Genomic DNA, 24,501 nt, shown 5'->3' with positions numbered 1-24,501 from the left:
CATGGAGCTGAGACTGTGCCTCTGTGTGTGCACATCCTTTTTACTGACTGTTCCTCTAGACCAAGAGGTGAAGCCTGCAGTTCTATCACCATCTGCCATAACCTATCCAGCCCTGTGTTGCCTTGAGTTGCTACTTTCAGAAAGCAGCTCTCTGGCTGAGAGCAGCCCCCTGGGAATGCATGGATGCTGTGCTTCTGTGGCAGTTTCCCAGTCTCCATTCCACAGTGAGGGGGTGGAATCCCTGGAATGAAGAGCACTTCATTATGCAGTGCTGCTGTAATAACTCAGTGTGTGTGGGCAGCTGGCTGCGTGGGCATAGGGAAAGCCAGCAGGACGTGAGGAATCCCGTAGCATTTGCTGGCGGTGTTTAACACCCCTGCAGCATTAAACATAATAACAGGCACCAGGCCCAGGAGAAATGGAAGCAGAGTTTGCTGCTGTACATCTGGGTAAAAGCTGAGTGCTGCGGTACATGGGATACCTCTGCAGGTGTCCAGAGGCAGAGATGCTGCACTGCTTATCAGGATTTTATGGAGAGCAAACAGAATCCCAAGAAAAACTGATGACAGGCTGCTGCTGGTGGAAGAATGGTGTATGCAAGTGTGTTTGAGTTACAGCATAGGCAGTGCAGGAGGGCTGTCACAGCTGGATTGTTTCAGCCTACATCCTCTTGCATTGTGTGTGCCATCTCTACTGAAATCTGCACATCCATGCACATCCAGTATGTGAGCTGCATTTTTCTGCCCATATTCAGCTGTCAGCTCCGAGCTCCTCTGGAGTGAATGCAAACTCAGTCTGGTGGCTTTGGAGTCACACCAGTGTAGCTGAGATCATCGCCATACTGTGAACACAGCACTGTCACTTACCAGATACCCAAGTGTGCAGGCGGAGGTGTATTTTATGCATCTCCATTGCTTAGCTTGACTTCAGTCCTGACCATATGACCATTGCACTTAGGTAACTTTTCCTGTGCTCTTCAAAGGTGAAACAGATCTGTGTGATAATACAAAAGGCGCACTGTTGCTTTTCCCTGAGGAAGGCCTAGGGTTTTCAATATCAGATCTTGCAACTCTCCTGTTCATAAATGTAATGGGTTGGTTTGTTCTCCCAGCCACTCTCCCCAGGGACTCCATGCTCCCCAGGATATGTTCATTGTGGCATTACAGAGTAAGCAGAACTATTTCAAGCCCATCTACTTTTTATATAGCCATGAAGTCCCTGTAAGGAGCAGGCCATTCCAAAAGCTGACTCCCTTATAGCTAGACATATGTTGCTCACCCACATCCTCTGCCACCTGACAGTGTCACAGTCTGTGCCTGTGCATATCATGCATTCACGTGGTCTGGGATCTCATCCTTTCCTTTCCTAACCCCAGGAAACTGCCCGAGCAAGCTCACTCCTTGAGCCTTGACATAGATAGCTGAATTTGGGTTAATGAGGGAAGTATGGCACCCTTTCATGAAGAAGCTACCCTCTCACCTCCCCCACTCACCAGCTCATCGAACCAAAGGAATGTGGAAATCTCCCTGGCATTTCACTAATTCCTTTCAGCAAGAGTGCATGACACCCTTCAGTGGGGCAGACTGAAATATAGGAAGAAAACCTGCTACACGATACACACATATACACTCATTCCAGTCTGTACTGTGGGACACGCACCACTACGTAGGCTTACAGCCACTGCCAGGATACACAGAACCATGTGTCCTTATAGGAGACTTGAGGAGGAAGCCAAAATACACAGACACGCAGGCTCTAATGAACGTGTATGGTGCAAAAGAAATCTGTATGTACAGGACATAGGCACATACAAACACGTGTGTCTATTGAGACATGCACTATCCCCCAAGAGCTGCAGTCAGGCCCACTCATCACCAATCCTGTTCTCAGAGAGGCACTCACAGCCACAGAGGGAGAAACCCCCCCGTCTTTTCCCAGCTCTGATAAGACATTCTTCAGGTTCCTTCTCTCATCCACACGCACACACAGAGGGAATAAATCAATAGAGAAGGGAAGAACAACACAGGTAAGGGTGGGGGAAGTGGATGAAGAGATAACCAAACCTGAGAATGGGGTTTCTATTCAGGCAGCCACCACCTGAGGTGAGGAAGGCAGAAAGTGTCACTAACACTGAGCACTAAAAATACATGAAAAAGAGATTTTATTTCTTTTTCCATAGAAAAAGTGCCCACCTCTGGTTATCCCTCTTTGTATCTTGAGCCTCATTTGCCCATAGACCATGGCAGCAGTGTCTCCTAAGTCACTTTACAGCCACATTTTTCCCTTTGGCTTTGTCTGCCCTGCCGAAGATGCAACCCCAGTTCCCCTAAAAGCAAGGGGGTCTCACCCTGGTCCTTGGAGACAACTCTCTGTGGGTTGCATTTGGAGCAGCCGAATGTACTTGTATTTCCTGTGCTGTGTGGAGGACACAATCTAATCATGTCCTTACAGGAACCCTAAGTAAACCAAGGTGGGGCAGAGAGGGTGCAAGAGTCTTTAACTCTGAAGAAGGCTGGTGGCAGAAGGTGATGTTGGTATTGTGCATCAGGATTCTTTGTGGCAGTAGGATGACACTTGTGTTTGCCAGGTGACAGCAGGTACTGCAACTGACACAGCATCCCATGGCATGCTTTTGTCTTCAGCAGCAACTGGAAGGGGACTCCCTCAAGTCACTTCTCCTTGCCCACTGCAGTCCCATTCTGCCACGTGCATGAACTCATAGGAGCCCATGCACATACTGAGGGCTGCGTTGCTACAAGCCATGAAGTGAGCCAGAGGCGATAATGCGTAAAAGAGATCATGCAAACTCGTCATGTATGTCTCTGACCTTCTCTTTCAGAAACCCAGACAAAGGGATCCAGTTCCTGATCTCCCGAGGCTTCATCCCAGATACCCCCATTGGGGTGGCACACTTCCTGCTCCAGCGGAAGGGCCTCAGCCGCCAGATGATTGGGGAGTTCCTGGGCAACAGCAAGAAGCAGTTCAACAGGGATGTCCTAGAGTAAGTGTGGAAACCCTCTTCCCCTTCTCCCTGCGCTGTAAAGGAGTTTCGAGCCCACTCCTCTGCTCCTGGCTGCACCAGCAAGACCCCATCCTTTATGTCCCCTCCATCCCCACTCCACAGGAAGTTCACCATTCTCACTCCCTACCTGACACACCTCAACGGATATCCCAGCAATGCATTTCCTCCTTAATATCAGCAGCCCTTTCATTTCAGTCTCTCCTCAGGGGGCTTGTGATCATCTAGCAGGAGCTCAGCACTGTCAGGTGGTGGAAGCAGTGATGCTGGGAGGTTTTGTGGCTGGGAAGCTCTGTGACTGGGTTCTTACCCAATCCAGATAAAGCACCTCTGATGTGTTCTGGGAAGTACTAGGAGGCAGAAGAAGAAAAATACCTGTTCCTTGCAGTGAGACCAGCAGCAGGTAGTGAATGGTGGCTCCACACCTGGTTCTCTTTCTGTCCAATTTTGAGATGAGTGGCCTTTTCATTTTGTCCACTTGCACTACAGGGATAATAAGAGGAAAGCTGATTCTGTTTGGCAATGCTACTCCTGTTGGAAATGAAAAGCCTGCAAAAGGAACCTTGCTACTAGTGGTTTGTCATTGCCACTGCAGTCACAGAGCACTGAGGAACGTCCCCACTCCAAAACTCCAGTAGGCTGAGCTATCCCTTTTCTGAACAAGATCTCAGGTTTCCTCCATGCTTCTGTTAGTGGCTGCCTTTGATGGATTCTTCCTTTCAGTTCTCTCACAGTGACTCTCCCCTGGTCACACAAACCATGAATCTCTCAGCCTATTCCTCTCTCATCTTTCGAGACCTGCAATTTGGGCTGCAAAAACCAATATACAAACCTATACTACCTCAGTGCCTACCTGTTTCTCTGCCTTCCACATTGTAGCCATTGCTAATTTGTCAGACCTCAGCACCAAGGGAGCAGTGTGAACTGCTGGGAACAAAAACATCCTGCCTGTTCTTCTGAGCAATGTCCAAGATGACAGGATTTCTGCAAAGATAGATGTGGGGAAGCGAGATGACCATTGGTTTCCTCCTTGGTCCTGGTGTACTTCAGATGACGGAAAAGGAGAAAGCACAGCTATCTGTGTGATAAAAAGGGGACATGAGGACCAGGGGACACCACCCAATCACCTTGAGAACTGCTGCAGTGAAAGCAGGAGGAGATTGCAGCTTTTCCCCAGTGAGTGAATGTGAGGGCTGCCATGCAGGCTGATGTGACCTGGGTATTCAGAAGGCAGCAAGCTCATTCTGAGACCATTTCAAGGAATGACTGGCTAGGTCTTGCTTTTATTACGCAGAAGGACAGTTCTTACTGAGAGCTGCCTTTCCATTAGACAGGAAGTCCTTTGTGCTGGATCCTTTATTATATTCTCCCATCCTCCAAAATGTTGAATTTTGCAGTGTTTTTTCTTGAGCCAAGCCAAAAAGAAACCCTAAATCCAATGCACACCCCACTTTTACTCCAGGGAAGTACTAGAGGATGCCAGTTCAAGAGCCAAATCTGGGCCCAAATTTCAAAATTCATTCCTGCTGCAATTGCTGCTTGTTGCTGCAGGTACCTGACCTTTGGTCCAGCTCTCTTTTTTTATATACTGCATGGGTTGGGTATTGATTTGGCCAGCAGCAAGACACATGTTCTCCCCAGTCTCTTCATGCTGAGAGCTACAATTAAAAGTAATTGCCTCTTTTTCTCCAGCAGGCAGTGTGTGGGCTGCTTTCCCTGACAGATACTCTGATGAAGTCCAAACCTAGCTTCTGCACAGACAGGGAAATATTGCAAGAGCAATAGGCTGGCACTTCCTTGTGGTCCTGAATTTGGCATCATCCCTGCAAATGACCATGTCCTTCTGCCTCACCTGTGACTGTAAAGTGTGTTCCAGCAGCTCCTGAGAACAGCCTCTATTGCAAATCTTGATGTCTGGGCCCCCCAGCCTCAATGCTCAGGAGCTGCTATGTTCTGGTTGCCCATCTTTGCATGTTGCAGGATGTCCATTAAAGCAGGTGGCCTTACTCTGTCATGCTCATTACTCTCAGTTTCCACTGCACCTCTCAGTGTAGCACTCCAAATGTTCCATGTAAGAGTGACCTCACCATTCTATTTACAGATGTAAAAAGCAAGGCTCAAATATGGGAACTGAGCTGTTGAGGCCATGTGTACACTGCCATATATTGGACATGAACTTTGTGTACATCGGCATGTATCAAGCAACTGAGTGAATTAGGGGTTCAGACCTGTGTTTGATCTCTCCAGGCAACAGCTGATGTTCTTGAACTATCAGTATATGCTGCCATCCCCTCTTCACAATAAATTGCTAATTCATCTTCCTTGAAGGCAGCGGTAAAAGTAGACATATAAGATACACAAGATGTTCTAAAATAGTAAGGGAAACCACACACATTCAGCTGGCTGTAGCTGTGCTGTTTGCAGGTACTTTCACTCTCTTCCTGTGTCAGTTCTGAGCTTGGGGATAGCAATGGTTGCTGTGTATCCCAAGCAAATTTTCATCACCTGCTTGTAAGAGCTGGCTGGACAATGGCTGCACACCCAGCAGTGTGACATGTGGGGAAACAAGGCATTGTCAGGGGAAATCCTGGCCCAGGATTATCACCCTGGATATTTCTCCTGTCCCTGGTGCAGAAAGAAGAGGGCTGGCAGTGTAGTACAGTATGCTGGCATTTCCAGTGCACTGTAGTGCACTATAAAGCTAGTCATGACTTTTGAGCCATTTGTGTGGGAGCAAGAGGCAGCTTAAAGACCTTTTGACATTTTAGAACTAAGATCTAGTCTGGTTTTCATTCCTCATCCAACTCAAATCAAACTAGCTCAGAAACACTGGCACATGTTGAGAGAATGGATTCTGCAAGGGCTGTCTTGCAGTCCCCACATCTACCCACACTTAGAAATCCAGTGGTATTCCCAGCAGAGCATGTGGCAGACAAAATAGCTCATACAGTAGCTTCTGCACAATTTTCCCAATGCCACGGTCATTTCTGTGGCCCAAGAGGGCAGAAGATCAGGCCCTGCTAGTCCTGGCAAGCTCAAATGCCCAAGCAGGGTGGCCGTGAGCAGGCAGTAGTTGTTGGGCAGGCTCTGACTACCTGCAGTGAGCAAGCCTTTATATCTCTGCTCCTTCACATCCCAGACCCGACCCTGAAGCCCTCCTGGCCCATCCTCTCCCTCCCAAAAGCAATTTCAATTATTGATGCCACTTGCTGTGTTAGTTTAGCTTTCGCTCGATGTGAAAACTCGTGTTAGAATTGTGTGTTGTAAGCATTGTCTCCACTGCCGCCAGGTTGAATTAACCCAGCTGCATGAATAAATAATAGGACAGCTTTTAAAACATCGGCGAAAAGTGTCAGCCTCCCTTGTGCATTTGGAGGCAGGGCAGAACTGCCCAGGTCAAAACCTCCAGACTCAGCTGTAAGTCCAGGTTCAAGACTCTGCTCTGCAAACTTCTCTTGGCTTCTGCAGGTATTGAAGCAGTGATGCTGACAAACAGGCAAACCAGTACCTGTTTCTGGAGTCAGGCAGCAGAGCTCAGAAGTGTACAGTAGTATTTGATACTGTGGAGATACTCTGCCTTTACCGCTCACCTAAAATTCCAGAGGAGATTCCATGCTGGTTGCAAAGCCTCTCACATACATGGGCAGGGAGGCGGGTGAGGGTAAGTGCAGTAAAGGGCTTGAAGACTTTGGCATGCAATTTTGCCTTTCCACACCAGCAGGCTCAGCACATAAATGCCCTGAAGTTACATTCTCCTGTCCGTCCTCCTACTCTGTCTTTCAACCTCTAACTGGTTTTCTTGGAACCCAGAAAAGGTGTCTGGATAGCTCACAAGTAATCCACAGAATCATAGAATCAGCTAGGTTGGAAAAGACCTTTAAGATCATCAAGTCCAGTGTTACCCTAGGACTGCCAAAGCCACCACTAAACCATGTCACTGAGGGCCTCATCTGCATGGTTTTTGAACACTTACAGGGACAGTGATTCCACCACTGCCCTGGAAATCCTGTTCCAATGCCTGAGCACCCTTTTGGTGAAGAATTTTTCCTGATATCCTGTCTATTATATACGCTAGCCAGTGGAAGGGAGAGATCAGGGGATGATAGTATCTGACTATAGCTGGGACACATGCTTTGATAACGCTGAACTGCTCGTGCCTGCCTGTTAAGGGAGATGCAGTATGTTGTTTTCTTTTGCAGAAAAGGCTTCAGTCTTTGAAAGTAGGATTTATCTCACCTATTGTTAGCCACCACCAAGTTTAGTGCCTTCTATCAATTTATGAATTCCATTAGTTAATGGAGAGACATAGGTCCCTCAGGAGTGTTGATTTTTCTCAATGTGCTTGTTTAGGCTCTACATACAGCTTTTAGGTGTTTTATGTTACAGGTGATAAATCCCATCTGTAACCAATCTGAGCATCCTGCAGTAACAACCATTCTCTTTGATCCAGCATCCCACTGTAAGATCCATCCTCTTCTCTTGGGAATCTACTTCCACAGCCTGCCCTGAAGCCAGTTAGAAGGAGTCCCTGAGTATCTACCCCAGGGTTTCAATGTCTACCAGTCTAGACAATACAGCTGTAGAGAGGTAGGCTGGTCCACTAAAGCACTGAGCGGGTACTGAATGGTTTTATCAAATCTACTTACCAAGTACTGCAGAAAAATCATTTTGATACCTTGAAAAAGAGGCCCAAGGCGTTAACACATTTTTAATGAGACACATGATTGTTCTTGCATTCTTTCTTCATTCCTTTCTTTTGTATTACATGCTCAGATGGGTTTTTTTTTATTATTTCCTTTTTGTGCACTCTTCTTTCTCTGCTTATTTGCTTTTGTTTTCCTTCATTCATATTTCGCTTTAGTTCATTCTTCCCCTCCACCTGTTTCTGACTCAGGAAACTCTTCCATTTATAGTTCATTCATGAACAAGATAATGCGAGTGATGCCATGAATGGAGTCAGCTGTGCTGCTGGTACTTTATGGTTTGTGTTCAGGTCGTGGGACTTGGAAGTGCAGAAGTGACTGTTCTGGTGTGTTTGCTGCCAGAGGAGAAAGGGGCAGGGATTCAAGCAGAAGAGACGTTGTGCTGAGTTGGGGGCTGGCTGTTGTCAGACTGTAAGTTGCTGTTAGACACACTCTCCCTGTGGGTGAGCAGCTCTCCTGTCTGTCAAGCATGTATTGTCTTCTCTTTCTCTCACGGGAAGTCAGAGAGAGACAAGCTGCTCTTAGGAGTGTAAGTGCAGAGCTGGAAGCCCAGCAAAGCGGCTGTCTCTCAAAGTGTTAGATTCCTCTTGGACTGGCAGAGTGAACTTGGCGGGTTAGCCCAAACTAGCCCCCTTTCCTCTTTTCTCTGAGGACATTACAAAGGATCAATGGGGGACTTGCATTACAAGAGGGTTTGAACAGTGCAGCACTGCAGCTTGTGCTATGGAGCAATAGATAATGATGCGATAGAAACAGGACAGAGGGAAGAACGTGTTAGGCAGTTCTGCCCTCCTGCTGAAAGCAGAGCTGTGGCACAGATCAAACATGAACAAGAGCAGCTTTCTATTCCAGATTTGCGAAGACTGAACTTATAGCTTGAATCTGTCTAGGTGCGCATGGGAACAGTGGTTTCCCTTGTCCTTTGGGGGAAAAGGATTCCCAGCACCCATTGGAGGGGAAGAATAAGTCTGGTATAACCCTCCCCTGAGTGGCCAGCTTGCCTGGAGTGGGACCAGCTCTCTGCCTTGCAAGGCAGCCCTGGTGCAAGGCATGGTACGCTAGGCAATTTCTTGCTTAGGAAGGAGTGGATGCCCAAGTAAGGAGCAATGTGAACTATCAACAACCCTGGGAGGGCAAGGTGACATGACTTAGCCCAGAAGAAAACACGCAATACATGTAGTGCAGCACCCCCAGATAGAGAAGACTGGTGAGGGCCATGGTCTCCCTTGCGTAGACTACCCTTACACGGGAAGGGCAGGATTAAGACACACACCCATGCCTGCTGGTGCAAAGAATCAGTGAGTCCTGCTCACTTTTCTTTCTGTGAGCCTCAGTTAACACGTGCAGGGCAGCCTCCTCCAAGGGAGCAATTCTTCTGCAGTCTACCCTAAGCATGGTTCATTGTGCAGAATGCTCGCAGGATTAGGGAAGCTGAGAAGAGAGATGTTTTTTATTAGTGTCTTTGTGCCTTGTAGTTTTAAACTTTCCACCTGGCTGCCTCCCCCCTTGCTCCCTCCCTCAGCGTGGGCTGCAGGTTCATTACAGACACTTTTAGTAGCAGCCCTGCTCCTGCTTCGTTGTCACCTGAGTGGAAAAGCTGGAAAATAGGTCATTACACTTCAGCAAGTAGATCCCAGCCCCACATGATACAGCTGCTTCCTGCCTTCACTGAACCCTCTCAATGCCATGCTTAGCCCTGTGCTAAATCCTCACGGATAGGATGCCACTATATCCACCCCACTTTGAGGGTTCTATGCACTGCACGCTAGGAGGCATCCTGGCCACCTCTGAGGTAATAGCTGAAAATAATGATCCAACTAGGACCTCACTTTGGTCCTGGCACGTGGCATGCAATTCTTTGCAGCTGTGAGATGTCTGCCTGCCAAGTGCCTTAGGACAACCAAAACTTCCCATGTATACAGGTGGCAAAAGAGCCCTCAAACTCCATCCACCACCTTGTTTATGGGGCAGGATGTCAGCACTTTTCCAGCTCACTGTAGCTACATAACGCAAACATCTGAAGTCCTAGTCCTGCGGGTAGTGGTCTAAATGCATCTCTGGATGCAGTGTGAGTTCAATTTGTGTGTCTTATTGCAAGTCTGTGGGGAGGAAGGAGTTGAAACAGGAGGAGATTTCATACGGTGATTACTTTGCCCCTGCTTTATTATCCTTCAGGCTTCCTGGTGGTCCTGGAATAGAGGTGTTCTGCTGTTTGTGCAGAAATGAACTCGGCACTGGTTTTGGCACATGCACATAAGCTGCTGAGTTATTGCTTGGATGCAGAGAGCCAGCCTCTGTCAGCTCAACCTTCGTCTTGTACATTGGCAAATCCAGTTCTGGGGAGCAACCTGCCCTTGTGCACATGGTTACATTGCCTTTTACATTGCAGCTTGGGAGGCTGACAGGATCGATGTACTTTTTGCAGTATGCTTGCCAAGCTATACTGTGTCAGCTTCCAGGTTCTCTAGCTTGGAAGGAAAAGAACTCCTTGCTCTGTTTTCAGAAAGTTGCACTGCATTTCAGGGGAGCTCTGGTATAGGCACCACAGTACATTCGGAATGTTAATGGGAGTCTGTACAGGAATCTGAGGTCTGGCAAGGCAGCAAAACTTGTAGCCACCTAGAAGAGGAGCAGAAACATGGCAGCCCCTTGGCACAAGGCTCTTTGGCACTTCCAGTGCTCTTTGCTGTGTCAAATTTACTCACAAAAAATATCAGGCAGCTGTGATCCACCATTCTTTCTGTCTAGCAGCAGAGAGTAGCAGCATACCTGGTAGTTCCTCTAGGAGCTGTTGACAAAGAACAGGCTGTGTCAAATGCAAGCAAATAAATCAAATGCAAGCCCATGCTGACGTTCTCGAGTCAGACTTTCTTCCTAATGTGCCCTTCCTGCCTGGTCAGCTTTTCTCAGAAAGCAGGACAGGGGGCATCACTCTTTGGATTCCATTCCTTCAGATGAAAGGGACTCCCAGGGTTTCATCTTCCAATTTACAAAGCGAATCAGCATCTGTCAGTCCATGAAAGAAACTCTCAAAGAGAAGCTTGTAACTCTGTTGAACTTTGGAAAGAGCTATAAGCAGCTGCCTTGTCCTACTTGTCCTAATAAAGGCTCGATGCTTTCTGTATCAGGGGCATTGACTTTATTATTTGAGCTCTGTACACAAAGGGAAGGATGTGTTAGAGCAGCCTGCACGGAGCGGGAAGGATTGATCAGTGAGGGAGGGAGGGAAATATACACAATTTAATGCTGGTGGATTGGGGTTACTTAGGGGAACCTCAGCAGGTCTCACTGGTGTGTGCAAGGACTCTGTTTTCACATGTCTAGAAGCAGACAATAACAGCAAAATCACTGGGGTCAATGCTGAGAAACATCACACATTGGCAAGTATTAAAAAGTAATAACAGAAGTCCAACTGCAGCGGTGGTTGCAGCTGTGAACACAGTAATGACTAACCAGAGAAAAACTTTTCTTACTATCCAAGATAAATTCCAAGAAGCAGGAAGCCTTGATGTCAACCCAAGGGACATGTGAGTATAAGAGTGAGAAAATAAAAATAACAAAGGAAGGAGGTGGGGGGGAAGTTTTTGCTGTTGCCAGAAACCATTTGTGAGGGTTTTTGCAGTCCGCCTCCTGGAGAGGAAGATTTCATGTAAGATTTCCTATGAGAGCAGCCCCATTGATTCTCCACCCTGGCTCCTCAGGAGTTGTTCCCTCATTTTGATTACATGGAGTTTGTGGAGGGACAGAGTCCGTGTTTCCTAGCTGAAGTTGTAATGACTCCAGACTTAGGAGATACTGAAGACTCTGTTCAGCCAGAGCTCTTGCTAAGTTATTCTGTGGGTGTCACTTCAGTTAAGCAAGGATATTTGAACTCTTGATCAATGAGGGAATGGAGAGATGTCCCTGAGCATTTGAACCCTGTCCCTCACACAGTTGAGACACCATGCATCAGATTTTCATTCTAGCAAGGGTGCACATGACACATCCTAGCTCACAAAGTACTTCCCAACAGCCTGCAGCAAACTGCAGCACTCTAGGAAAGACCAACAGACACGTCCCCAGTTTATCACAGAAAGGAAGAAGGAAAAACTGATGACAGCACATCCCTTGATTAGCAGTGGGTTGCTTGGGAAAATTTCCAGGTAGTTCTAGGAAATAGAAAGATCCAGAATAGAACTAATCCCCTCCTCCTCTGTTTTCCATGTACCACTCCTCATACAGTCCCAGGCAACCTGTATTAGGGAAAAATTCCTCCTAACCTCTAATTTGGGGTCAGTTTATCTTTTACAACATGAGAAAACAAACCAAAGACAATACAGAGGATGATATAAAGGCAGGGGGAGGGTGGGTGGGAGGAATAGCATTAGTATCCAAGGTATATAGAAGCAGAAAATATGAAGTCCTTGAATTTTTAACACACTTGTAATGTCAAGGTGGTGCCATATGATTGAAGATGAGAAAATTAGTAACTTTGCATTTAAGGAAGGCTTAAAAAAATTGGGATTTTGGCACCTGTTAATTTCTTGGTCTGACAGAATGTCAGCTTTGAGAATTTCTTTATGGGAAAGAATAATGGCAGACAGGAAGGTAAATGGTACATACCAAAGCAAGTGGAGAGTAGATTAATTCAGTGTCTTTGTTAAGACAATAATAACTGGTTTTCTAGACAAGGGACATGCAGAAGGTAATTCTAGACTTCGCCAAAGCATCTGACGTGAGAAATTGTTAGTTGAGAGTGGAAGGGATAGAAATTAGCAGAGGAATCGTAAACAGGGGAGAGAATTGCCTGATGCAGACATTAGTGCCTACATACTCTGCTGCAATGCGAAGCTGGGCCTAAGGGAGGCTATGAGCAGAGTTTTCTGAGTCTAGGCTTTTGATTAATGATTGCAGTAATGACCTGGACACAAAAGTAGGAATATGTTAACAAAATGTGCTGAAGCCACATGGGGAAGGTGCTGTCATTACAAATGACTAAAATTTCAGGCAGTTACAATAAGAACTAGATTACTTGACTAATAGAGAGAGCAAGAACTGTAGTGGTAGGTTTGGAGACTAATGGTAGGACTTCTATAAGCTGAGAATGCTTAGGTGGGAAACAAGAGAGGTGGCATCCCTTCTTTGGGTATCTAAATTGGCTGTGAATTACCAGTGTGCAATGCATCACCATGAAAGGAAAGGTGATGATACCAGATGTATGAGATGAAGGATCTCTAGCAGATAACAGGGAAGCGTGGCACTGAAGTATGGTGGAAATTAAAAAGATAGTGTGGAATGGGTATAAATGTGTAAATGAATAGGGGATTATACAGAATTAATTGGTAGGGGACTCCTGGTGTTTGACTGCATGGGTAGAGATTTACCCAGCCTTGATATTTCAAGCCAGCAGATGTTGCAATGTTATTTCTGTACAACAGCTTCCATTACCTATTTTCTCTGAGCTGGCTCTGGTCTTTAAAGATATAATGAATGCTGTTGCTGCAGTGGTTGAGTGGGAGTGAAGAGTGCTATGAAGGTATGGGCTGCAAATGGGGATGTATACTGGACAGAATGGAAGATGAGGACAAGTGCAGGAACAGCCCAGTGAGTAGAGATAAGAGAAGAACGGATAAGCAAGTAGTGAATAAGTGCATATGCTGAGTGGAAGGGAGGAATGGACAACGTGTGAAGAATTACCAGATGATAAGAAAGGCAAAAATAGATGATCTAAATCTGGGTTGATATTGGTATCAATATAGATGTCTAAATATCTGTATCTATACAGATAATTATCAATACATACATATATATACTTTGTATATATAAATATATATCCTGTGCATGCTATGATATATGTATATATCATGGTATATATACACATACATGCATATATATATCTATATATATTTAGATACAAGAACTGCTTGCCTGTTCTAGAATGCTGGAATCACTTGTCTGAAATTACTACCCGTTATAAGTGTGACCTGGGCAGTGTAGTGGTGGCTCAGGGCCTTTCCCATGGTATTTCCCTTGGGAACTGAGCCTTGGTAGTGCAGTGAGCAAACCTGCCTTGCATCCTCTGTGGGAGAAGGTGCTGATGAAGGCTGCATTCCTCTCCTACAGCTGTGTGGTGGATGAGATGGACTTCTCAGGCATGGAGCTGGATGAAGCCCTGCGGAAATTCCAGGCCCATATCCGTGTGCAGGGGGAGGCGCAGAAGGTGGAGCGGCTCATTGAGGCTTTCAGGTAAGAATCAAGCAAATGAGCCCTGCAGCCCCACTGCTGCAACTGGGTGAAAGCAGAGAACACACCCAAAGCAGAAAGCATGCAGCAGCCACGGAGTGAATGGCCAGGAGCCTCCCTTCCAAAGAAGGTGATTGCAGAGGAGCTTCTGAAGCAAGGAGTCCTCTGTGCCAGTGCTGCAGCAGAGCCATGTCCTTGCCAGGTGTTCCATGGTATAAAGGGCACAAAGGGCTGAAGTGAGGCCAGTCCTGACATGTCTGCCAGCAAGGGAGTCCTTGTTCATTGGCAACTCGCAGGTAGAGCAGTACTGGGGGTTGCAGAGGTGCTATGCTGCTCCCTTGGCACATCCAAAGGAGTGCTTTGCCCTTAGCAAGGCAGGCTGGAGTAGACAGCTCCTATATTTCCCTTACATAGTGATACCAGTCCTCTCTAGTCTCACTTGCTTTTCTGGTTCCTGAGAACAAGAAGGCTGAAGTTTCAGTGGCCTACTTCAGCCATCGTGGGTAAATTTGCCTTGGGAGAGCAGTTAGTTCCTTCTCAGTTGTGTGAGAGGTGGAATGAAAGCAGCTTGATCCACTTGCGATGAAGCTGTTGCCACCCTGGAGCAGAGGACTCCCATGTTCCATGTTAAGTGTGTGCATCCGTCCTGCTGCAGCCAGAGGTACTGCATGTGTAACCCAGATGTGGTCCAGCAGTTTCACAACCCGGACACCATCTTCATCTTGGCTTTTGCAATCATCCTCCTCAATACGGACATGTACAGCCCCAACATCAAGCCTGACAGGAAGATGATGCTGGAGGACTTCATTCGCAATCTTAGAGGTGAGAGTCCTGCTTTGTTTTTTTTGCCCTCTTGCTGCTGTAAACTCTGCCTATGTGAAGGCAGCAAAACTAAAGTGGAGCTGCCTTTCTCTAGGGCTGCTGCTGCTCCCTGTGAGCCAGACATGGAGGGCCCTTTGAGGTGTCTTGTGGAATGCTGGGCAAGAGGAAAATGTAAGATTTGTTTTCTGCAGAAAGCTGTCCAGTCTTATCAGAAACCAGCCATTTTCCTTGAGAGATGGTTTCATCTTTTAATAGATCTCACTGCTTGGAAGCAGTCCATTGTATTACATTTTCCTATTGTTCAGATCCATCCTTCTTAGACCCTGCTGGATTGTGCTAAACAAGCCGTTCCTCTCCTTGCAGCTTTGAATACATAAACACATTTTCCTTCTATTCAGGCTAAATTTTCCCTTCTTAATTGCTTGCAATTACTTATAGTAACTGTAGGCATGACAGAGTTCAAGCATACATTACCTCTTTGCAATTTCTGATACATCAGTTCCCCAAATCAATTTTCTTCTGGTTTTCAAGGTCAGTCCTTTCCATCCTGGTAATAGGTTTCTAAAAGCACTTTTTCAGATGTGGTCACAACATACTCATATATAGAGCCACTGCCTCCTCCTTATTTTCAGATCTGCTAATGCAGCTTAGTATTGTTTGGCCTTTTTTACATCATGTCTAGACAAACCATTGTCTGATTCCCCAGCCATGTTCAATCCCAGGTCAGTCATCTTCCAAGTGTCTCTTCCTGCACATCTGCAACTCCCTCAAGTTTTACCAGTATAAATTGCTGCCTAGATTTTGAACTTCTGTGGGTTCCTTTGAGCTGGTTCTTTGTCCTCCTTTGACTTGGTTCCTTGTCCTGACTGCTGTTCAGAGCGTGTTGCCTCAGCCTCCCACGCCTTCCCCAATTTGTCATCCACTTCATATTAGTATAATGAGGCCCCTTTTCAAGTTATTTCCTGAAATACTGAATAGGGCTGATACCTGACATCATCCCCTCCCCTTTGTTATTACAGCTGATAGCACTAACTGAAAAGAGGTATTTTACATTAACTTAGAGTTACTTGAAAATCTGCCAGTTCACATCACAATAAATTCAGCCAGAGTGCACCACAACTCACTAGAGAGAGTGAATGTTACTCCATTGCAGACAAAGGGAGACAGATCATTCCACACTCAGGTGCAGGCCAATACCAGGTCAGTAGCTTCACCAGCCTGTGGTTGGAAACAGACAGAATATTCGGGTTACATTTGCAAGGACATGGATGAGGGAGCCAGGAGATGATAATGCCTCTCCATTCCTCAGCAGTTCCTCACCTGTATCACTCAGGGTAGTACACCTCAAACCAGAGAGCTGGAGGGAAAGCAGATAAAATGGTTGTAAAATGAGTGGAGGAATGGAGTTCAGAGGAAAGCCTGGCAGTTCAATTTGTGGTGTTTGGCTCAGGGAAAGGTGAAAGAAAACTTTTCTGTCAGGCTCTGCAAGCATCAGACAGCAAAATCTAGAGAACTGTCTAAGGAGATATAAAAGAGGAAAGGACGAGGCCAAGAGAGAGATATCACAGACAGCGTAACTGAAAAGTATATTACTCCTAGGAGACATCACAGAAGGACAGTGAAGGCCACCAAGCAAACAGCAGAGCTGATGCTTGCATTGGCAGGAGGAGCAGCTGAATCCCATCATAGATCTCCTCCACATCTAGCACTTCTGATGATACGAAATCAATGCAGAGGTTGCTGCTAAGTGGCCCAAGATATATGAATGTGAAATTGTGGCTATAAAACCTTAGGGAACGCATGGAAAGGAGCCACCATGCAGAGCAGAGGAATAATGAAATCTTCTGCATTGGCCTTAGAGACGTCAGTCACTCCTTCTGGTGCATTAGGTGTGTTAGAACAAGAAAGAAGACAGCCTAAAGTGAAGTATTCCTCTTTCCCTTCAGCCTTCACAGCACTACACAGTGCAGAGGCAGTAGCTGCCTGTCAGGGACCACCAGTTCTTCCCTTCCCTTTTCTCCCTGCCTAGCCTGCACAACGATTTCTGTGTTCGGCAGGGGTGGACGATGGTGCTGACATCCCACGGGAGCTGGTGGTGGGGATCTATGAGAGGATCCAGCAGAAAGAGCTAAAATCCAATGAGGACCATGTGACTTATGTCACCAAAGTGGAGAAGTCCATAGTTGGAATGAAAACGGTGAGCCACCTACAACCTTGCTGGCACACACTCACCCTTCTCACCCTGCCTCCCTTTGTGCCCTTTTTCCTGCCTTTTTCCTCTATGCCCCTACTCTTCTTCTGTAATGCTTTCAATGCTTGTCTTGATGGATTCACTCCTTTTTCTCCAAACACTTTCTTCCTTTCTGTCTCTTTCTTTCCTAATTTGGGGGGAACTTCTCAGCCACAGTTTATAGTATCTGGTGCAGTAACTGTTTGCCCAAGAATCACACTGCAGGTCCTGCCTGCCAATGCAGGTCCTGCCTGCCAATGCTCCAGTGACAGCTCTGCAGTGTTTCAAACTTTCAGACCTTGTGAGGGTGTAGGAAGAGGAAGGCAAAGTGATAGAAAACAATTTCACCCATCTGTCTCTAAAGAGTTTCCTAAGGATGCTGGAGTTAAGAGACCCTCAAATGCAGAGACAGCTCCTTTAACAGCAACTGAGGTGTAATGCAAAAACACACATACTGTTCACCCCAAAGGAGCAGAATAATTTCTCAAAGCCCATGAAACCTTCAGATGTCCAGTGGATTGAGAGGTTGAGCAGTCACCTACTGATTGGAAGCCTCAAGTATAGGAAGATAGGATGTGTGAGCAAGAGGGATTGCCTGTAGCCTGTCCCACTCCTCAGATTTTTCCAGATCACAAAGGTGATCTGCTCTCTGCTACTGCACCAGCAGGAAAAGTGATGGTGAGGAGTGGTGGTGAGAGTGGGCAGAATTGGCTTGTGCTGCTGTCACTGAGCAGGGTTGCACCAAACGAAGGTAGGGGAGACCCACGGTGGCACCTCCCTCAGCCTCTGCATACTCCTGTGGGTCTTCTGCAGGTTCTGTCTGTGCCCCATCGACGCCTGGTCTGCTGCAGCCGCTTATACGAAGTGACTGATGTGAACAAAGTGCAGAAGCAGGCAGCTCACCAGAGGGAAGTTTTTCTCTTCAATGACCTGCTGGTGGTGAGTGGCTTTTAGGCACTGCAGTGCTAAAACTCCCCCTCGTTTCTATAAAGAAGCCTAGAAGCAGTCCACAACATCCATTTGCCCTCTGTCCTAAGGGCAGACCATCTCCTGGTCCGTTGATACTGTAAGACACAGCTCTGGATCCTTCACTGTTAAAAACCTACTAAATCTAAACCTCTTCTAACCCTTTAAAAACAAACTGTCACATCCCACAGCCATCCCAGCAATGCCACTGCTCTCTCTCATGCCTTGCCAGCAGGAAGATTCATTTGATTTCTATCTCTGTTTGTACCATAGTAGACAGAGCCCTCCCATGCACTTTAAAACTTCCCTGCCAAACACTTTAAAACCACTGCCTTCTAACATTGCAAAGACTGTAGGAACTAGATATTACTTACTGGAGCCCCAAATGTGTACAGTACTTTTAAACCTTGCAGCTGAGTTCAGACAGATAAAAAGGGAGGGCAGAGTTACACTGAGACTGGGAGGAGGCCAAACAAGATGGGAGTTCCACTGAATTTAATGGCAAAATGAAACTGTAGATGTTGCAAACGTAAGGCTAACCCCAAACCCTTTTATAGGGGTAGAGGACAAGAGAACTTCCCCACCTATTCCTTTGCATTGGTTTGTAGAGTTGTGAAGCTGGGGAGAGGGTCTGCTCCTTGCTATCTGATAAATCAGGTCCGTAAGAGCTCGTGCTGAGGGAATGAGGGCAACGCAGCATTCACATACGCTCTTGTTCCCAGCTCTAAGGTATTTCTGACAGGCTTCCTTTCGCCTTTTGATCTGGCCCTCGGTGAAGAGAATTACCCTTGCAAAGTCAGAAATGTGGGCATCAGAAAGCCAGCCCCTCTGGGAGACAGGGAGCTGCGTGGGCCCCAGGGCTATCTATGCATGCCGAATTTCAGAAGTGTTATTACAAGTGCAGTATGCCAGGCAGCTTTCTGGGCAACGAGCCTGTCACTCATCCAGTGTTACTCCTATGCAGAATTAACAGAGCTTGCAGAAAGCTTTCTTACTTCGAGCAGGTTGCATTGTTCTTGCCTCACTGTTCACCAGTACCCTGCCCAGTGATGCATCTCTCCCTCCAACAGATCCTCAAGCTTTGCCCCAAGAAGAAAAGCTCCTCAACGTACACATTTTGCAAGTCGGTTGGCCTGCTGGGGATGCAGTTCCATCTCTTTGAGAATGAATGTAAGTCCATTGCTCATGGGTTGCCTGAGGGGGTTTGGCAGGGAAAAGGAGTAGGAGGGAGGGGGTTGTGTCAGCCAGTGTGAGTTTGCATCAGAAGAGAGATTCTATCAGGGTTAAAAGTGGAGGGGAGAAAACTGAGGCTTGGTGCTGAAGAGATGACTGTGCAGGTACAGTGTGATGAGAAGAGCCTCCTGCTAACTCTCAATAGGTCTGAGCTCCTGCAGAAGGGATGAATTAAAGCTTATTGAAAGACCTGTCTGTCATGGTGGCAGGGAGAGCACTAGTGGGAAGGAATGAAGGAATCAGTCTCCAGATACATCTCGGTGAGCTCTTAGGAGCCAACTGTAGATGGAGATCCTCACTGACAAAACTGCTGCTTCCAACTTTATCCCCTCTCCCCTCATGCCCAAAGTCACAACTCCCACCTCTACGTTTGACATTGATAAAGGCTCAGGTGCTGCTGTTTCCTCCCTGCACTGTGCCATGCTGTGCTGTGCTGAAAGCTTACCAAGACAGAAGCAGAGTCCTTGGAACAGCACCCACCAAAGCATGGCGAGAGGCCAGCCCTAGTCAGCCTGACCTTGATGGACTGGGAATAGAGCCATGATGTGTCATGATTGAAGCTAGTTGTGTGGTGGAGGAGTTCCAGAAACAGACAGGTTTCCTGCTGGTGCAGGCAGAGGGGCTGGGGAGTTCGTGAGGAGCTGTAGAACATGCAGCAAGGAAGGAAGACTGTAGCAGCTCTGTGGCTATACCAAGCGTTTTACATCTTCCCTCTGCCTTATTGGCAGCATGAGTTGTTCTCTCAGCACCATATCCTCTGCAGCATGCAGGGTCTCTCACATCCCTGTATGTACAAGAGTCATTTATAACTGAGCATCCCTGGGCACCACCACAGCAGGGATCGGGTTTCAGGGGTATTATGACTATCCTGGGAATGCCCAAGGATCTTCTGGCAAAGGCATCCTGTCATGTATCCCCTGCAGGGACAGGAAAGCAGATGTCCCAAAGAGCTTGTCACAGGTCGAAGAGACACAGGGTGGGAAAAGGGTCCTCAGACACAAACCAGGGGAGCTGAGGGCTGTCAGCAAATAGCAGGTTGGTCCTGTGCCTGGTGTGGTAAAGACTGATAAAGGAAGAGCATGTGGAAGTTAGGCAGTGGAGGAGGAGAGAAAGCAGGATAGGGGAAGAAAGAAATTACATGTGGAGAAAGGTGAAAGGGAAGGAGAAAATGGATTGAAACCACTGGCCATTGAGCAAAAGATAGAGGAAGTCCAGTCACAAGTGTAGCAAGTTCTCTGCATGCTCTTGTTCTCCTGCTTCTGTTGGCTGAATCTCCAGCCACCACCTCCCTGCACCCAACCTGGTCTTTTAAACACAAGGCCTTTTTCTTTGATGTTTCACTCTCTGGGCATATCCTTTCCTTTACATTCCCACATGTTTTGCATGTTGGAGAGTGCTAAGCGGAGGCCTACAAACCCACATCTTTAGCGTTCTCTCTGCATAGCACAATGAGTTCCCCACCCATGCTGTGCTAACACCCCTGACATGTTCTCTGATGATGGAAGCAGAGACAGGGGAGAAGTCCTGCGTCTGTGGATGTTAGTGGATGTTAAAGGATGTTCTGGCTATGACTCCAGGAGCCAACTTCTCCTGCTGCATCTCCCACAGGAGAAGTGTTGTTGGCCTCCAATATGTACTCTTTACTCCTCCACAGATTTAGAAGGGCTTTACAGTGCTAATTCTGTGCTCAGGTTCCTAGAGCCAGTGTTGCATAAGTGTAACTAAGAGCTGGTTTGGGCAGTTCTGTGGTGCTGGTGACACTTGCCTTGTTGCTGCAAGCTGGCTATTCTGTTCCCTTGGAAGGCTGCAATGCTGCAAGCTCTAAGTCTGCAGTGGGACGAACTCCTAGGTGTGCCATTCCCTTGGACTCATGTTGGAAACTCTGTCTTGCAGAGGTACCAAAGCAATCAAATACTCCAGCAGGAATGCCTAACACCACTTAATTTTTCTGACACACCTTTTTTTACAGATTACCCCCATGGCATCACACTGGTGACTCCAGTTTCAGGCTCAGAGAAGAAACAGGTACTACACTTCTGTGCTCTGGGTGCTGAGGAAATGCAGAAGTTTGTGGAAGACCTCAAAGAGTCGATAGCAGAAGTGACAGAGCTGGAGCAGATAAGAATTGAATGTAAGGGCCTGTAACACACTCCAGTGCCATCACACTGCATGTGTCTACAAGGGAGAAAGGGTAAAGGAAATGCGTTCTTCAGGAACACAGGGAAAGAGGATGAGTAGCACAAGTCTGCACAGGACTTGTGTTCATCAATGTGAAAAAGCAGTCAGGCTTTGTGACCACCCACCAGCAGGAGAAATGGAACAACTATTTAGGATGTTTATGAAACAGGGTGAATGATGCAGTGGCTTGGAATAGTGAATCTTTCAGACCCAGAAGACTCTTCTCCATTCCATACTCCTTTGACTATGCAAATATGGTCACTAGCTAGCTGAAAAGTATGAGACAGGTCTGGTAGCCTTAGCAGAGTTGTCCTTCAGTCCAGGAATGTCTAGGGGACATGCAGTCCGTACTGTGTCTGTCTGTGGTCTGGCCTACACAGATCAGATATTCATGTAGCCTTCAATGGCCTTTCCATGAATAAACTGGTGAGTCAAAGTAGCTCAGCATCAGTGGTCTCATCTGTGCAACCTACTCATTATAAATGCAGGTCATACATAGAGGGTTGTGTGGATATGTAAGCTCCTCCACATGTCAAGTCCTCTCCAGTTTGGTTTTTTTCTTGGCTGTTCCTCTCTCCTTCCCTTCTTGACACTCTTGTAATATTCTTGCATTAATTCTCCTTACTGACTTCCCATATTGCCCTTTCAATATGCTAGTGTCCTCTCCATTCTTCTCCTTGTAAGCTTTTGTATATTTGTCTTACAGGGGAGCTGGAGAAACAGCAAGGGGCAAAGACTCTCTCGTTAAGGACCAATGGAGCCCAGATGGAATTGCAGTCTAAGCAAGGCTCACCAACAGGTAAGAGGACACCCAGCTTCTCATGGTTAAGCAGTGGTGCCTTTGCAAATGTGTTTTCATTGATTCCTGTGAGAATAACTGCAAAAAGAAATTTCAGCTTTGTATCCTTTAGCCTTGGGCAAATAGTGGAAATATGAGAAATAGTGGAAATATGTGCATTCTTCAAATACCCTAGAAAAGCCATTAAAGCCTCATTACCCAGACTGTAGCTGTAGCATCTAGTGAAGAGGCTTTACTGATGGAGCATAGGTAACTGCTGAAGAACCTGGGCCGCTTTTTCTTCCCTGAACTGATGCAACACAGTAACTGCATTATTGACTTCTTCCAGCCTCTATACCAGCACTTTGGACCAGCCTCTTTCTATCACAAGCTTTGTGTCTGTTTGTGCCCTGGCTTTTATGCCAGCAAAAAGCAAGTGCAGAGGCAAGTGGCTACCAACTCACTGGGATGGCACTGAGATCAGGACCTAAGGATAGAATCCAGAAGGGGCCTCCTCTGACCCCACTATCAGCAGCTATCAGGGTCTGGATTTGTTTATGCAGTCAAGAGCCTTGTTTTGGCTATGCACCTCTACTTTTAGCTTTCCAGTGCACAGTATGAGGGCCAGTACGGACCTCATGAGTGAGATTTGTTGTTTTCTTTCAAAGGCAAGAAGGATTTGGGAGAGAAGGTCTCGGACAGCACAGTGGAGGTAAGTAGAGTGCAGAGCAGCTGAGGTAAGTAATTCTCTCTCACTTCAGCTCTTCTCACATTCTCTGTTGTTTCTTTTCTCAGGTTTTAATCAATGCCTCCCCAGCCAGACTGACAATTTTACCAATTTCCAGAGATACAATTAAAAGTTACTGCTAGGACGGGTAATACAACTTTCAAATCCAAACTAAACTTCAAAGCATTTTCAATCCGTTTTTATAACTGTAACATCCCTCATGGACCAAGCTCCCAAACGCTGTAGACTAACCTACCCCACTGCTTTTGGGGAGACTGAGAACCCCACTAAAGACTTCCCTGACATGCTAACTCCATGCAGCATCACATGCAAATTCCCCGCAGCCCAGCTTTCCTGCACAATCTCTGCAGCTCTCTCTTTCCATCCCCTCTTGAAGGGGATTAAGCATGGCCTTTGTATACCAGAGACTTTCCCTACAGCTTCACCTTCCTAGGCAGGGAGCTTGGCTGTCCAGTGTACTTCTACCTTCGCAGGGATGTCTAGGGGTTTCTTCACAGACACCCGTACTTCCATTGCCTGTGAGGAAACAGGAAAATGTGATCTTCACAGCTGAAAATCTTGTCTATTGCTTCCTACTCTCTCCCTGTCTGGAATATTACCGTTGTCCTGAATTTGCCCTTTTCCAGGGTAGTTCTTTTCTCTCTGGTCATAGTATATTCACTTGAAGATTTCAACTTCTCTGTGAGGAGTTGGTGCTGCTTCTTTTCCCTGAAGTGCACCCCATTTCCTTGAAGACACCCCCTTCCTGGGGAAGGTGTCTCTCCCAGCCGATTTCCTATTCCTGCTGGGAGGAGTGTTTCCTTGTGGAGAATGGTTTCCATGTATCCTAATGTCAGTAGCACATCGTGGCCCAGCAACCAGTTTTTCCTATGGGATATTGCACTACCTGAATAAATATCAACACAATATTATGTCCTGCTGTCCAGTGACTCTGAGCAACCTCCATGGGAAGCTTGGCCACTCCACAGCTTCTCCTTCCCCATTGTTGGCATAGCTGCCCAACATGCCAGACCAGCAGGGCACCCCTGCTCTCTCATCTGCCTGTCCACTGTACCCCTGCCTAACTGGAAGTGCCATGCAAACCTGCAGGCACTTGTTTCCTACCCAGGGTTTGTCACTTGGCTGACATTCTGTTTGGAGCTGGCAACTTTGCTCTGGTTCAGGGTTTCCATCAGCCCATATCCTTGCCAGGAGGAACTATAACTCCATCCACCATTTGGGAAGCACCATTTTCCTGCTGTGCTTCCCCCTCTAGGGACCTCTAGTCCAGACCAGCTCCTCCTTTTCCAACTGGGCTCAGTGAGCTCCCCCATGTGACTCGGTTATCAGCCTGTGAGGATCCTGATGACCTCCTGCTTCCCTTCCCCCTTCCAGCTGCCCAAACAATACTCTGCCAGCAGAGGAGCATTTCCATTTCTTTGAGATTATCTAATCTGCTGCCATTTCATCATGAATTTCTTTTATCATTGTATGAGCTAGACGGGCATTTTTTCCTTTCCTTTTTCCTTTTATTTTTTTTGAAAATCATTTCCTTTCACTGACAAACCATCAAATGGATCGGAGGGAACTGCCGTTTGCTAGAGAATGTCAGGTTCCTGCTTT

The 24,501-nt window shown here is 46.8% G+C and overlaps 1 protein-coding gene across 5 annotated transcripts in view; it reads left to right on the top strand.

Moving 5' to 3' along the window:
- The window catches only part of IQSEC3 (IQ motif and Sec7 domain ArfGEF 3), a 103,854-nt gene that overhangs the window by 73,670 nt on the left and 5,683 nt on the right, over positions 1-24,501 (top strand). For 3 of the 5 annotated variants that reach the window (XR_009724257.1, XM_061345781.1, XM_061345785.1), the window contains exons 5-13: positions 2,840-3,001; positions 13,825-13,947; positions 14,600-14,766; positions 16,824-16,963; positions 17,810-17,935; positions 19,033-19,132; positions 21,165-21,326; positions 22,080-22,172; positions 22,820-22,863. Coding sequence is in view for 4 of the 5 variants with exons in the window: in XM_061345781.1 (XP_061201765.1) it covers positions 2,840-3,001; positions 13,825-13,947; positions 14,600-14,766; positions 16,824-16,963; positions 17,810-17,935; positions 19,033-19,132; positions 21,165-21,326; positions 22,080-22,172; positions 22,820-22,863 (1,117 nt within the window). In the remaining variant the exon portion in view is untranslated. Of the gene's footprint in view, positions 1-2,839; positions 3,002-13,824; positions 13,948-14,599; positions 14,767-16,823; positions 16,964-17,809; positions 17,936-19,032; positions 19,133-21,164; positions 21,327-22,079; positions 22,173-22,819; positions 22,864-22,946; positions 23,027-24,501 lie in introns of all 5 variants that reach the window. The other 2 variants (XM_061345782.1, XM_061345784.1) reach the window with 1 other exon arrangement.

The sequence above is a fragment of the Neopsephotus bourkii genome, unplaced genomic scaffold (assembly GCF_033783945.1).
Source record: "Neopsephotus bourkii isolate Nb327-2 ecotype Australia unplaced genomic scaffold, CSIRO-AGI_Nbou_v1 NB_244, whole genome shotgun sequence".
Taxonomy (NCBI): Eukaryota; Metazoa; Chordata; class Aves; order Psittaciformes; family Psittacidae; genus Neopsephotus; species Neopsephotus bourkii.
Note: the sequence above shows the minus strand (reverse complement) of the source record. Positions and strands in the feature narration are given on the sequence as shown.